General features: G+C 49.0%; 1 protein-coding gene across 1 annotated transcript in view; it reads left to right on the top strand.

Moving 5' to 3' along the window:
- Efr3b (EFR3 homolog B) overlaps positions 1 to 14,849 on the top strand; it is an 83,052-nt gene that overhangs the window by 33,481 nt on the left and 34,722 nt on the right. Inside the window, exons 2-4 of the mRNA XM_028875170.2 lie at positions 5,167 to 5,243; positions 6,453 to 6,580; positions 12,909 to 13,059. Coding sequence (XP_028731003.1) covers positions 5,167 to 5,243; positions 6,453 to 6,580; positions 12,909 to 13,059 — 356 coding nt within the window. The remainder of the gene's footprint in view (positions 1 to 5,166; positions 5,244 to 6,452; positions 6,581 to 12,908; positions 13,060 to 14,849) is intronic.

Genomic DNA, 14,849 nt, shown 5'->3' with positions numbered 1-14,849 from the left:
CCAGGGCTGTTTGCCACCAGATCCAAAACACCCAGAGTGGGGCCAGCGCCCTCACCATGGCTGCACACCAGTCCCTGAGGAGCATTTAAAGCCCGTGCCCATCCTCAGAGGGGAAGGGTCATCTGATGGGGTCATTGGGACCACGCAGAGGCCAGAAGGTAGGGGGGAGGCCAGGGTATGTGGCATGGGCAGGTAGGAGACCCCTCTGACCTCCGGTTCCCCGTCTCCAGCATGCCTGCTTCAAAGACCCTGTTTCGTAGAAAGATGGGACCCCAGAGCTATGAACTGTGAGCTGGAACTGGAGCGTCGGAGGGAGCGGCAGCCCTGTGGGATTCAAGGCCGAGATCCTTCCCAGAGCCTCCAAGGCCAAGGCAGGCGTTTATGGAACTGTTGGCGAGTGCTTTAATGCGTCTTTGATGGCTTACAAGTTTAACCCCATTGGCTTTTCCTCAGTCACAGCCGTGGCTTTCATTCATGAAGTATGTACCTGCACCTCCTACCAACCTTCACCCGTGCTGGCCCTGGGCTAGGGCAGACACTGTCCTCACCCTTGACCAGCTTACCTGCAGGGGACATGATGTGGACACGGATGGAGGGAGCCATTTGGGGAACGTGCTATGAAAATGGATGAATTGATGCAGGAAATTAAAAGGAAACGGAGTCAAGGGAAGCTCCCCCAGTTAGGTTGTGTGAAACCCCCTTGAGAAATGAGCGAAGTTCCCCTCCCCCCCAAAAAATAGTGGGAAGAACATTCTGTAAGGGAGAATCTTCCATACAAATGTCCTTGTGAGGAATCATAGGGGAAAAGGAGGAGAGGAGACCAGGACAGTCTGACCATGCTTGATTTTCAAGTTGTTGGGTGCCACTGAAGCCTTGTAACTGGACAGTCTCTTAAATTCTATTCATCGCTTGATTTTTAAGTGTCCAGAGATACTATATATATATATATAAAGCAGGAAGTTGGCCAGGCTACTTTTCCTTCACTTTCCTTAAAATAGGTATAAAAGATTAGGTGGGTGAGGTCTTGGTGACAAGAACATCCTTTAGAGAGTCGCCTTTGGGGCATGGAGATTGCATCTGCCAGGCACGATCTCCAGAGAGTGAGCGATGGCCCTGGTGGAGAACAGTTCCCTCCTGGAAAGAAAATGGATGAGGATTAAAAGGGACAATATAGGCACGTGGCCGCGAGCTGATCTCCACCCGCCTCAGTGTGCGAACATTAAGAATCAGTGCTCTCAGGAGCGAGATTAAAGAAACAATCGACAAGCCTATTGCTTTCTTGGCAGGATTGCGTCTCCTTTAAATTCACCTGCTCTGAGGCAGGCAGAAAACTCAGGGAGAGGCTTGTGGGTTTCCCAGCACCTCCCTTACCTGCTTCGGGTCCCAGAGGCCAGGCCTGAGCCCAGCGCTGTCCCCCCCACTCCCCACCCCAACCTCCCATCCCCGCTCTTCCCCTTACCTCCAGGTTGCCCAGGAAATACAGAGGCTATATAACACCTACTGCCCTATGACTGAGATCCCAGAAAAACTCACTCTAGCTATGACCTAGCTATATGACCGTGACTGTTCAGTTCCTAAAAGGACGCGGATAAGATGCCGATGCAATCCCAGCCCTGAGCTGAGTGTCCCGTTGACTCTTCTGTTGGGACGCGCCGAGCTACACAGCTTTATATTTACCACGCCGTGAACTGCATATAGCTGACCAAACCATTGTTTTGTGTCCGAGGGTTCCCTCCCTCCTAAACCAGGTTCTTCGTCTCACATCCCTACCTTATTTTAAACCCTGTAAAGGTTTAAGAACAAACAAAACTCCCGCACCCAACAGAACAGAATGGGTCTCCGACACCTGTGAGCCGGCTTTTCTCGTATAAACACCCCGACACCCAAATGTCTAGAAGGTTCTACAGTTAGGGATTATTTCCTTCGCCTTCCAGGCTTTAAAACAAAACAAACAAAACCGAACCAAAAACATGTGCCTTCTAGAAGACTGCTTCTCAGACGCCAGCAGCTTGTGAATTGGTTAATTAGATGATCCCGGGGGAATGGGAATTTAGTTTTCGGGGGCCGTTCATGAGATCCATTGGAGACCAGTGTCAAGCCACCGGGGTCTGGGTTTGGAGGACCCTAGGAAAGAGGCAGAGAAATAAGGAGGGGATGAAGGTGACATGCTTTATGGAAAACTGGTAGAGATGACAGGCTCTCTCGGTGGTTTCTCCCTCCCCACCCCCACCCCAGCAGGTGTTTCTTCTAAAACCCTCCCCCCCATCTCCGGCAGTGCGATGGTGCTTCAGGACATTACAGTGCTGCTTCAGTGGTCCCGCACAGGCAGACCACCCCCAGGACTCAGCCCTAGCCTTTCTGGGTGTGACGCATTCTAGAGGCCGCTCACAGACACCTGTTTCCTCCAGTTCTGTGAGGCGCTGCTGTACTCTGGGTTCCTTGCTTGTGTGTCTGAACCCCACATTCTTACCTTGTCCTCTCGCTTCTAGGAGGTAACTCATGTCTTGCTGGACTCTGCCCCCCCTTGTCCTGTCTTGATACGTCACCAGTCTTGGGTGGCCCACCCACACAGCTCCCTGATTAGACAGCCCTGTACCATCCTGCATATGACATCGGGGTGGGTCTTTATTGTCGCCTGTTACTCAGATGACGCTCAAAGATCCCTGTTAGCCTGGGCACAGCGGTCCTCGGTCTGGCCCTGCCTGGTCTTTGCGTCTCCTCTTCTAGGATGTTAAGAAAGATGCAGTGTCTCTCATGCCCCCCCCTAACTGGGGAACTATTACCACAGATCTGGAAGGAACTGTGAATTTGGGTTAAATTATTCAAGGTCATGCAGTAAGTAACCAGAAGAACTGGGGTTTCAACCCAGGCATCTCTGTCTGACTCTCCAGCCTAAATTACGTAGCCACCATGCTCTGCCACTTTACGGACTCCAAGAGATGCCAGTGACTGGAGCCTCAGTATTGCCTAGCCGTGGGTGGAAATGCAGCTTCTCGGGCCCCACCCACAAGTTCGTGTGCACTCTCCTGCTCCCAACTCCATTTGTATTTCCCTTTTGCACGTGTGCTCTGAGTTTTCCTAGCTTGGTAACTATGTAACCCACCCAGCCCTGGTACAGTGGTCACCTGCTTGGTCTCTGATTTGGGCAGACTAAATCCCGGTTGGCCACTGTAGAGGTCTAGGCAGGTCATTTAACCTCTTCATGTCTCAGTTTCCTTACTTGTAAAGCAGGGATAAATATAGATATAAACACCCCCATGGAGTTGTTCTAAAGATTTAATAAGTTGCCATATGTCTGTCCTACCTGGGCACCTGGAGAAAGTGTCCAAAAAGCTGGGCCAGACAGATGACGGTGTATATATAACCTTAAACCTTGGTCTTTGAGTCTGGTGACCAGGAGAGCCTGGGGTAGCGGTGACCGAGGGCTGCCTTATGAGGCAGGGGTGAGGCTCACAGAGGGGGTAGTTCCCTGCTAACCTGCCCCTGGCTGCCTTGCACTTCTTCAAGTTCGCATCCATTCCCACACACCCAAATCATGAAGTCTGAAGCCCAAACCATGGCTGTCTCCTCCTCCTGGCTGGCTGCCACCCAGACTTCCCAGCCGGAGCTCCCTCGCAGCGTCTTCCACCGGCCCATGCAGAGCTCTTTGTGTGGTGAAGGAATTCCCACCAAAGCAATTCATTCTTTTCTCGGTCACCCCTCATCTTCCCAATGAACATTTGCATTTCAAGTAGAAGGCGTGAGCAAACACAACTCATTTATAATTGGTGGGTGGAGGGGGCATTTTTGTGGGGTGGACTTTCCCAAGCCCTGATAGGCTCCTCTGTGATACAGACACCCCTCCACTTTCTACCCACCCCAACTCTCTTGGCGCGAAGGCTCTGGGGTGCAGCAGAGGACAGTCTTGTCTGGGAGAAGGCTAAAGAGAACAATTTCTAGATGCTTCCATTTGATACATGAAGTTATTTTACCAGTTCGTTTTATTGGTGATTTCCGGACACCATTGGTTTCTCAGCCTCAAAGATCCTGAACAGGGTCATTTGGGGCTTCTTGGTGGAATAAATTTTAACTTTGTAAAACCCTGCTGCATTGTTCTTGGTCTTTCCGTTTGGCCAGGGGACCAGGGAAGGGCTGGCATGGAGAACTAGCCCAGCTCTTCTACGCAGTTTCAAATACCACAGACAAGAGCCTTAGAAATTCACTGTCTGTTAATAGTTAATGATCCTGTCCATTCATCATCGTGTCGTGACCATTCAGCAGAGGGAGTGGACAGGAAAGGACACTGGAGGAGACTGAGGCTCAGGAAATAGGGAGCTGGGAGCCAGTGAGGGCAGGAGGAACAGTCACCCCCCCCCCATGTGGCCTTCATCCTCCCAGGATATTCTAGACTCATGGGCTGCAGGGGTAGGTTTTATAGTCTAACCCCAGAAATCCATGGTGTGTGTGTGTGTGTGTGTGTGTGTGTGTGTGTGTGTGTGTGTGTGTGGTGTGTATGTGTGTGTGTGGTGTGGTGTGTGTGTGTGTATGTGTGTGTGTGTATGTGGTGTGTGGTGTGTATGTGGTGTGTGGTATGTGTGTGTGGTGTGTGTGTGTGTGTGTATGTGTGTGTGTGTATGTGGTGTGTGGTGTGTATGTGGTGTGTGGTATGTGTGTGTGGTGTGTGTGTGTGTGTGTATGTGTGTGTGTGTATGTGGTGTGTGGTGTGTATGTGGTGTGTGGTATGTGTGTGTGGTGTGTGTGTGTGTGTGTGTGTATGTGTGTGTGTATGTGGTGTGTGGTGTGTGGTGTGTATGTGTGTGTGGTGTATGTGTGTGTGTGTGTGTGTGTGTGTGTGTGTGTGTGTCAATGGTAGGGTGGTGGCATGGCGGCACCTGGCCTTCACATGAGCTCCCACCCATGAGGTCTTATCCTCCAGGTGTTCTTCTGAGGTCTGGCTTCCTCCTCTGAACACCCCACTCTGCCCGATCCCTAAACCAAAGACACAAACAAAAAACCAATGTCTTCGCCTGTGGGAATCAGTGGGAGACCTCCACCCTGGGAAAAACAAGGCCCTTGGCCCACCAGTCCTGGTTTCTTTCCTCAGAGGTCCTGGATCTCCAGTCTCTGCAGCCTCCCGAGAAGGCTTCATTCTTAGTTTTTCTGTTTTGTTTTGTTTCCCTATTCCAGGTGTGTGCGGCTGCTGCGGAGCCCTTCGTCCCAGGTACAAGAGGCTGGTGGACAATATCTTCCCTGAAGATCCTGAGGTGGGTCACCTTAAGGGCTGCATGGGCTGCTGACTAGGGAAGGCCTTTGGGCAGCGGCTCTTCCCGGCCCACAGCCTGAGAATGGCGGGCGGCTCTGTCGCACGGAGGATGAGGACGTTTGACTCTTTGGAAGGCTGGGTGCGCAGAAGGGCTGTTAGGAATGTGATGGGCTGTGGTTGTACCGTTGACACATCTTTCTCCCCCTGTCTCAGTTGCTCACTCTCCTGATGGAAATGTTTTCCTGTCACTTAGGGAAGACGTGCCCCTGTCTAGCGTTTGGCTCGGGAACCCGTGTCTCTCCCCAGCTCCCTCTGGCATCTGTCAGGTGTCTGGCTATGCATCGCACAGGAAGCCTGGCTGCTTGGCTTCCAAGCCGTCACTCTGTGTGTCACTCTGTGTTATGCATTGTGGTCTGAGGATGTCGGGATTTGATGCATTGACCATGATATTTGAGAATCACTGGCCTCTTCTGCATGGGCAGCTGGAGGATCCTGTTTCTAATATCCTCTGGAGAATTCCCTAGGAGCTGAGGAATTGCCTCCTTTGTGTCTTAGTGGTGGCTATCCACACGCCTTAATTCTGAGTTACCTTTAATAATGCCTTGTCCTTCGTCCACACCAGTGTGTGTCTCTACACCCACAGGTATATACATTAATGCATATACACACAGGCACACAGACCTACCTCTGTCCATATTTGTATGTATGGGGTGTATGCCTGTGTGCAAATGTGTGCAGGTACACTTGTCTGAGCATGCAGTTATGGAGGCCAGAGATTGACAAGTACCTTTATCACGCTCCACCATGTGTTTTGAGACAAGTCTCTCACTGAACCTAGAGCTTGCTATTGTGGTTAAACTGGGGACAGTGAGCCTCAGGGAGCCCCCCTGTGTCCACGCCCAGCCAGCTCTTAGGAAGTGTTTAGGTTACAGGCACAAGAGCTGCTGTGTGCAGCTTTTACAGGTTCTGGGGAACTTGAACTCAGACGCTCGTCCTCACACAGCAAGTACTATGCTATTTACAGTATCTTCCCAGTCCCATGCTTGGAGGACAGAAATGCTGTTTTCATCCTTTCAACGTTCCTGATGCCCGGCCCCTGTATAATAGACACCCTGTAAACATCAGCTCCGTTGAATTGGTATTTGCTCCAGACTGGAGCCTTCCCACCGTACGGGGACCATGGCGATCTTAAGCTGCCTGTCTTCTGCAGGATGGTTTGGTGAAAACCAACATGGAAAAGCTGACCTTCTATGCCCTCTCGGCTCCAGAAAAGCTGGATCGCATTGGTGCCTACCTCTCAGAGAGGCTCATCCGAGACGTGGGGCGCCATCGCTATGGGTAAGCCAAGGAAGGGATTGTCAGAAATTGCGTTACGTTTTTAGGGTAAGATAGTGTAATAACATTTCAAGAAAAAAAGTATGGGGTGAGCTATTGGATAGACTGAGGAAGGCAAGACCGGGACCAAGGAGGGTGGGTTTACATGCGCCTCCCGAGGCAAGTGAACTTGGATGATTCTTCAGACATTTGGGAAGGGGACATGCTGGCTCCATAGGAGTAGCCATTTGGCATCATCATCGAGTCCTCGTGTGCCCACGTAGAACTTACATGGTCAGTCTGATTCTCAGGGTGCTTATTCTCACCGGCATGGCTCTCCTTACTGTCTGAGGCAGGGAGGTGGAGCCAGCCATGTTCTGAGAAGGCAAGGTTGGGGTGGTTTTTCCACTAAAAAACACACTTTAGAGAAAGGACTGGGGTGTGGCTTAGTGTCTGGCATGTCTTAGGAGCCTTGGCTTCAATCTCTAGTGGAGCACATCTGTGATCCTAGCACTCAGGAGGTGGAGGCAGGAAGATCCAAAGTTCTAGGTCATCCCCAGCATCAGAGCAAGGCTAGCTTAGGAAATGTGAGCTGCCGTCTCAAAACAAGACAAAAATACACTTCAGTGAGATATTTATCATCTTCATCTTCTGAGAGGAAAGGACTTGGTATGTTTCAAAGAGAGAAGAAATCTTAAAATAATCAATACATTTATCTATCTAAATTTTTTTAAATTTTATAATTTAATTTAATCTTACATATCAGCCACGGATTCCCCTGTTCTCCCCCCTCCCCCCCCAACCACCCCCCATTTCCATCTCCTCCAGGGGAGTCCTTGCTATTTAAATCTTGATGTCAATTTTATTTATTTATTTATTTGGTTGGTTGGTTGGTTTTTGGTTTTTGGTTTTTGGTTTTTGGAGACAGAGTTTCTCTGTGTAGCCCTGGCTGTTCTGGAACTTGCTTTGTAAGCTAGGCTGGCCTCAAATTTGTAGAGATCCTCCTGCCTCTGCTGGGATCAAAGGCGGATGCCACCACCACTCGGCCAAAACCATCAGATTTTTAAAACTGAACATCAAAGATAAATATTAACAACAAATAAAGTGAAGGTTTCAAGGTCGCACATTTGTAACATCATAGGGAAAAGATTAAAAAGGGTCCACTCGGAGGGCCAGCGTCGCCTAGATAAGTCAGACTTACAGTCCGTGCCCAAACTCCTGGGCCATCCTATCACACTCACTTTTTTCTAAAAGTAAATATTCCAATACTAATCAGGAAATTTAAAAAAAAGGCATTTTCACACTTTTCTGGAAAGAGAACAAATCGGTTAAAATTTTCTAGGTCATGAAATATGTGTCTAGATCTTCAAAACTATAGTCCTTTTCCGCTCGTGGCTTCCCAAGGAAGCCATCTCAACACCTCTACCTTATACACAGAGATGGTTTTTGCTGTGTGTTCTGTCTGTCCCCAAAAAACCCAAACCAAACCAAACCAACGGAGTCTCGGGTTGTCCAGGCTGCCTTCGAACTAGGTATGTAGCTGAGGATGACCCGGAACTCTGGATCCTCTCGCCTCCTTCTCATAAGTACTGGAGCACAAATGTGGGGCTCCATACCCAGACCATAGTGCTTTTTATAACAATGAAAAGCTAGACATGGCCTAAGCATCTGGCGAGAGAGAACTCCAGTAAGTTATGGTTTGTATCGTATGATAAGATAATAGAAATGGAGTTTATAAGGATCCCTATCTAATGATATTAAAAATAGGAAAGCTTAGACTCTAATGGCCATGTACTAAGTATTTAAAGTGAAAAAAAATATATCAACAAATCTCAGTGACTAAAAACTGAAGTCCAAATGCCGATGTGTTCAGAGCACTCATCTGTGAGTGGCGCAGTTGGAGGACTTCGTTTGTCTCATTGTGTTTTCTGTTCCCTACACATTGACTGTTGAGCATGTCACAACAGAGGAGTGGACCTCAGTGTGCATTGTGCTTGCTCCTGCCCTGCAGCCATGATCACGTAATTCATAGGCCAAATAGCTACCCAAGTTCGAGGCCAGCCTGGGCTACCAATTGAGTTCCAGGAAAGGCGCAAAACTACACAGAGAAACCCTGTCTGGGGGAAAAGAAAGAATCAAGTCCAGAGCCAGGTGGTGGTGGCACACGCCTTCAATCCCAGTACTCAGGAGGCAGAGGCAGGCAGATCTCTATGAGTTTGAGGCCAGCCTGGTCTACAGAGTGAGTTCCAGGACAGCCAGGACTGCATAGTGAGACCCTGTCTTGAAAAACAAAAAAACTAAAACAAAACAAAAAATCACCTCCAGGCTCCTCAACTTCTAGCGTCTCTTCCACCGCCCAGCCATGCCCACCACACCTATTATATAACCAATACCAGACAGACTATCTGGACAGTCCTCAGGTTGAGAAACCAAGGGCCATCAGTAAATGCTGGGGTTGGGGAGGAGGCTGGGCATCAAACCGAGGCTTTGTGTATACTAAGGATGTGCTCCACCACCACCACCACCCCCAGCTCTGGCAAATCTTAAGCCAGGCTATCTCTGATGTGAAAACAAAAACGCGAACTAATATGTTTCCACGACCATGCTCTATATAATAAAATTAGGTTGCCACTCCATGAGAGGAGGAGCGTGAACGCCTTGTGCATACCGATTACATAACTCCTTGCCTTGACGGACCGTAGAGCACATTTCAAGCAAGGAAAAATGGCTTCAGCCTAGACTGAACCAGACGCCTACCGTGCCAGCGACAGCATTAAACATTTAATACCGATTCTGCCCGAGCTCTCTGCAGTGATGTTTCTGGTGATTAAAAATGTCCATAGCTGACAGAGCCTCTTCGAATCCTGCCTCTCTGCTCCTGGAATGACAATTCAAAATTGGCATCATCCTGTTAAAAATAGCCCCTCGCAGCGTCTAGGTATTTAAAGCCTGAAGGAGGACTTTGATCATAAACATTTGGAGAAATGTCTGTTAGGATCCTCTTTTTCTCTTTGCCCTTCTGCGGCTCCCTGCCCAACACCCTGGCCTCTTCCTTGTCCTGGGTGGGGGCTATGGAAGAGCAGCATTTTCACATCAGTGACAGGAGCTGTGTCTTCCTAGGATGATAGGGGTGGCTATTTTTTTTTTCCCTTGGTTTTTCAAGACAGGGTTTCTCTGTGTAGTTTTGGTGCCTGTCCTGGATCTCGTTCTGTAGACCAGGCTGGCCTCGAACTCACAGGGACCCGCCTGGCTCTACCTCCTGAGTGCTGGGATTAAAGGTGTGTGTCACCGCCGCCCGGCTAGGGGTGGCTATTTATGGTTTGGTTCTATGGATATGAACCTTGAACCACCTTCTCATGACCTGTGAACCCCAGAACCATCTCCTCATGGCCCCTGACTTTCTACACACTGTCACTCTGTCACTGCCGTATGGGGTCCTGATTCCTGAGTGTCTGGCCCCAGAAGGATGTCAGCTGTGAGCAGGGAGAAGAAGATGGACAAACTTCAAAGTGTTGGTATAAAGGGTGGTGATAGGCAAAGGAGCCAAACCCCAGCGTTTCTTACGCTTCTCTCCTTCCTTTCAATCTCTTCCCAGATCAGCCCAGCGTCCCTAGAAACAGGGGCACAAGGGAAGGAATGACTGTGCTGAGTGAGACAAGTCACGAGGGGCACCAAGTATAGACCGCGGTGTACGGGATATCTTATGAGACAGTATCTGGGGTCCCCAGTGTCTGCAGATCTGCCCCAGCCCAGGGCTCAGCACCGAGGATGGAGACGAGATGACCCAACAAGGTTTTCTAGAGGGATCTGAAGCTGGTGGGAGAGTGGTTTGACCCTTCAGAAGAGTGTGTTGCAGACTCTGCTTGATGGGGAGGGTCAGCCTGCTCTTCCTTAGATGGGGCCAACACTGTCTTCCATGTTCCCGGGCTTCTAAAAAACTCAGAAAGTTGAATTCAGGAATGAGATGAGTAAATGCACACAGAATGTCCGGAGTAAGAGGCCCTTTATCCAGGGACTCCAGGTCCATCTTTCCTCTCCATCTAGGTGGGGCTCCCAGCCTACTCATCCCACACTTCTTACGCTGTAGACCTTTCTCTGGTTTTCCTGGCTACTTCTGACCTGGAACAAGGTGTCCAGGCAGAACCAGCCTCCCCAGGAACTCCACAGAGGGACTTCTCGTCTGACTCGTAGGCATAAGGCACTCTGGGTATTTACCTCTGCGGCTGTCATTCACCTTCTGTGTTGGTTCCTGAGCTTGGCTTCTGGTTGTAACCTACCCAGCATCCTCCTCTGCTGCCCGGGATTCCCAGTCTGTTCCAGGTCACTTATGTACCTTTCATCTTCATCTTCCATGCGGGGCATATCTGGGGCCGATGTTTGCTGCGGCGGCAGCCTATACCTTCTTCCCCCATGGTCCAGCTCCATCCTGGTCCGCTCTGCCCCAAGTACCCACAGAGGCCAGTTTGGATTCTCAGACCTGTTATTACTGTGGATCCCGTGAAGAACTTGGATCTCTGTAATGGTAACAATAATGCTTGAGAACTTGAGAGGCCTTCTGGAATCTTCTCTTGCCACCCACCCCACCCCGTTCCTATATTTGTTTCGTTTAAACTCTATTAGAAATAAGATGTCAGGACAAAAATGCTGGCATGACCCATTAAAAAAAGAGGGGGGGATTTCTCTTTGCCTATCGTTTTCTAACTGTGCCTGGTGACTTGGCCGTGTCCAGGTGTCCCTACAAGGAAGCTTCCTCCCCTCCATCCCCCCACCACCACCCCGCACCTGTCCTCTCTGGCATGTCCCTTCTGGCTGGGGCCCCAGCCAGTTTTCTTTTCCAGCTTGGGTAGCTTGAACTCTCTGCAATGCCAGGCCTGCCTGAGGTGTCTTAGCTGTGGCTATGCCCGTCTGGGGAAGTCAAGGTCATGGAGGGTGAGGCATGCCTGTCCTGGGTAGGAGGAATGCCAAGCTAGGGCTCCCACTCACCAAATGACTTCTAAGAGGCAACGCTGCCTTTGTGTTCCAAAGCCGCCACGGAGAGCTGAGGCTGTAGCTCAGTGCTAGTGTGCTTAACAAGCATGTGCAAAGCCCTGGGTTCCACCCTAGCCCCTCGAGAAAAAGGACTTGATAGATAAACGGATGACATGATCCATTTTTTAGTATACCCAGAGATGACTATTTCATAATCCTTAATAATTGAATTTAGTAATATTCAAGGATTTAATATCAGGCTCAAGCTCATAGAGATTACAGAAATAAATTTTGTAAAAGTGGAAAAGATTTCAAAGTACAGTCTTTTCTTTTTTTAAATGACTATTTTGTACAGAAGTTAGTGCATGGATGTTTTTAGTAATTGGTGTCCAATGGCTGTTTTTAAAAACAGGTTTAGGGTCTGGAGACATGGCTCAATAGGTAAGAGCACTGGATGCTCTTCTTCCAGAGGACCCAGGTTTGAGCTCCAGCACCCACAGGGCTGCTCACAACCATTTGTAATTGCAGTTCCAGGGGGTCCAATGCCCTCTTCCAGCCTCCAAAGGTACCAGGCACACATATAGTGCCCAGACATGCATGCAGGCAAAACGTTCATATGCATAAAATAAATAAATCTTTAAAAATAAAAAATTTTAAAAACAGGTTTAGAAGACACCATGGGCCAGGTGGTGGTGGTGCACACCTTTAATCCCAGCACTCGGGAGGCAGAGCCAGGCGGATCTCTGTGAGTTCAAGGGCCAGCTTGGTCTGCAAAGTGAGTTCCAGGAAAGGCGCAAAGCTACACAGGGAAACCCTGTCTCTGGAAAAAAGAAAAAAAAAAAAAAAGAAGAAGAAGACACCATGGACTCTTGTGACTTTGTGTGGATGTGCCAAGTTGGTTTGGGGCTCAGGTGGTTTACTAGAAATTTTCTGTGATTTGATGGCTGCCACAGAAGTATGGTTAGGACCTGGAGGAGACCAGGTGATTCCTCCTAGGTATTTGCTTTATTGACATTTTTTTGTTTGTTTGTTTGTTTGCTTTTTGTTTTTTTAAGACCCAAAATATCAAGAGTTTATAAATATCCTCCTCGGGTTCAAAGATGCATTTGATCTGGATTGATGAGGAGGAACTGGTCTTTGGGCTCATTCTTACTTATACACGTAGCACATGAACTTGGACCAGGGAGCCTTAACATTTTTAAGTACCCCTTGCAGCTCAGTCTCACCCTGATTCTCAGTTCCGGGCTGGAGTGAACACTTGTTAGAAGCACGGCACAGACACTGGCAGCCCACCGAGGCATCTCCTCCCCCAGATACTGCCCTAGCCAGGTGCGATAGTAGGTGAGAGCGAGACCGAGTGAAGCCACCTTGCCTCTGTCCTCAGGTACGTGTGTATCGCCATGGAGGCGCTGGACCAGCTGCTCATGGCCTGCCACTGCCAGAGCATCAACCTCTTCGTGGAAAGCTTCCTTAAGATGGTGGCCAAGCTGCTGGAGTCCGAGAAACCCAACCTGCAAATCCTGGGCACCAACTCGGTAAGGGGTGGGGCTGGGGACTCGGTGGGTGGGACGGATTAGATGACCTCTGGGTCAGTCTGTTCCATCACCACTCCATTTCTGATTCTACCCCAGTGGTTCTCAACCTTCCTGACGCTGCGACCCTTTAATACAGCTCCGCATGCTGTGCCGACCCCCAACCGTAAAATTATTTCATTGCTACTTCATAGCTGTAATTTTGCTGCTGTTATGAAACGTAATGAAAACATCTGATATTCAGGATATCTGATATGCGACCTCCAAAGGGGTCTCACCCACAGGTTGAGAACTGCTGCCCTGTGCACAGTATACATCTTGTCTTAATGTCTCTCTTTGTGTGAGCAAAGAGGCATTGTGTTTTAATTTCAGTGAATATGCTTCTTGCATAAGTATGTGATAAAATAGTCCTTAAAAATAAAATTTGCTGGAGTTGGAGAAATGGCCCAGTAGTTAAGAGCACACAGTGCTCCTACAGAGAACCTGAGTTTAATTCTCAACACCCATCTTGGCCTGCTCACAACCACCTGTAACTCCAGACATCTCTGGATTCCTCAGGCATCTGCACACATGTGCACAGACCCACAAATATGGACACGTAATTAAATATGATAGAATGAATCTCAAAAATAAAATAAAATTCATGGGCTGGGTAGGATGGCACACATCTTTACATCCCAGCACTGGGAGGCAAAGGCAGATGGATCTCTGTAAGTTCAAGGCCAGGGAAGGCTACATAACAAAACCCACATCTCATGATAAATAAATAAGGTCCTGCTCCTTAGACTGATGACTTCTGATTTTTTTTTCCTAATAAATTGTCCTCATGAATAATTTTCAGTAAGGGCCCAAGAAATAGAAAGGCGGGACTGAACCTGGGTCATTCTGTGGAGGGTGGAGGTGCCCAAGGCCCTTATGACTCAGTGTTCCATGGGTCACCATTTGAAAGCTGGTCTCACTTATATGTCCTTTAGAGATAAGAGCTCAGAGATGAAGGCCCCAGAGAAGAGAGGAGACTGTAGGGAAGCAAGAAATAGGCTGTGGGTTTAGGTCTGCCCTCTCCCAGCTGGCTGATTTATGTGGGCTGCGGCGTTTCTACCAAAATCTCTAACGAGTTGAACTTGGTCTCTGTGGGTCCCTGGGCTCTGTTGCTGGTGACAGTACAAACAGATGCTACCATGACATGTTATGATTTATGAGAGAAGCGGTAATAGGCATGCTAAGAAGTTTTCACTATAACGTGTGTGTCTAAATGTTCTCGAATGTTCTGGCTGCTTTCTTTTTGCTTGTTTGGTTTTTTGTTTGTTTGTTTGTTTTTTAAGACAGGGTTTCTCTGTGTAGTTTTGGCGCCTGTCCTGGATCTCACTCTGTAGCCCAGGCTGGCCTCAAACTCACAGAGATCCTCCTGGTTCTGCCTCCCGAGTGCTGGGATTAAAGGCGTGCGCCGCCGCCGCTGCTGCCGCCGCCGCCGCCGCCGCCGCCGCCGCCGCCGCCGCCACCACCACCGCCGCCGCCGCCACCACCACCACCACCCGGCCTGGCTGCTTTCTATATCTCTTGCCTTTTGCCTTAGTCCCAGCGCCCCTCCACCTTTAGAGCATACTTTCAGCTCCAGGTCTTTAAACAGCTCAGATGCAGCTATTCTATGGCTTTAGTGAGTCCTTTATCTTTCTGCAGAGAGAACAGAAAAGTAGGAGATTTTTTTCCTTGGTGTTCCTAGCTAGGTGTTTCTGAATATTTCTTTAATTTTTTTTTTAATGTTTACTGATTTCCTTGGTGTATGTGTGTGGGCA

This window comes from Peromyscus leucopus, chromosome 22 (genome assembly GCF_004664715.2).
Source record: "Peromyscus leucopus breed LL Stock chromosome 22, UCI_PerLeu_2.1, whole genome shotgun sequence".
NCBI classification, from domain to species: domain Eukaryota; kingdom Metazoa; phylum Chordata; class Mammalia; order Rodentia; family Cricetidae; genus Peromyscus; species Peromyscus leucopus.
Note: the sequence above shows the minus strand (reverse complement) of the source record. Positions and strands in the feature narration are given on the sequence as shown.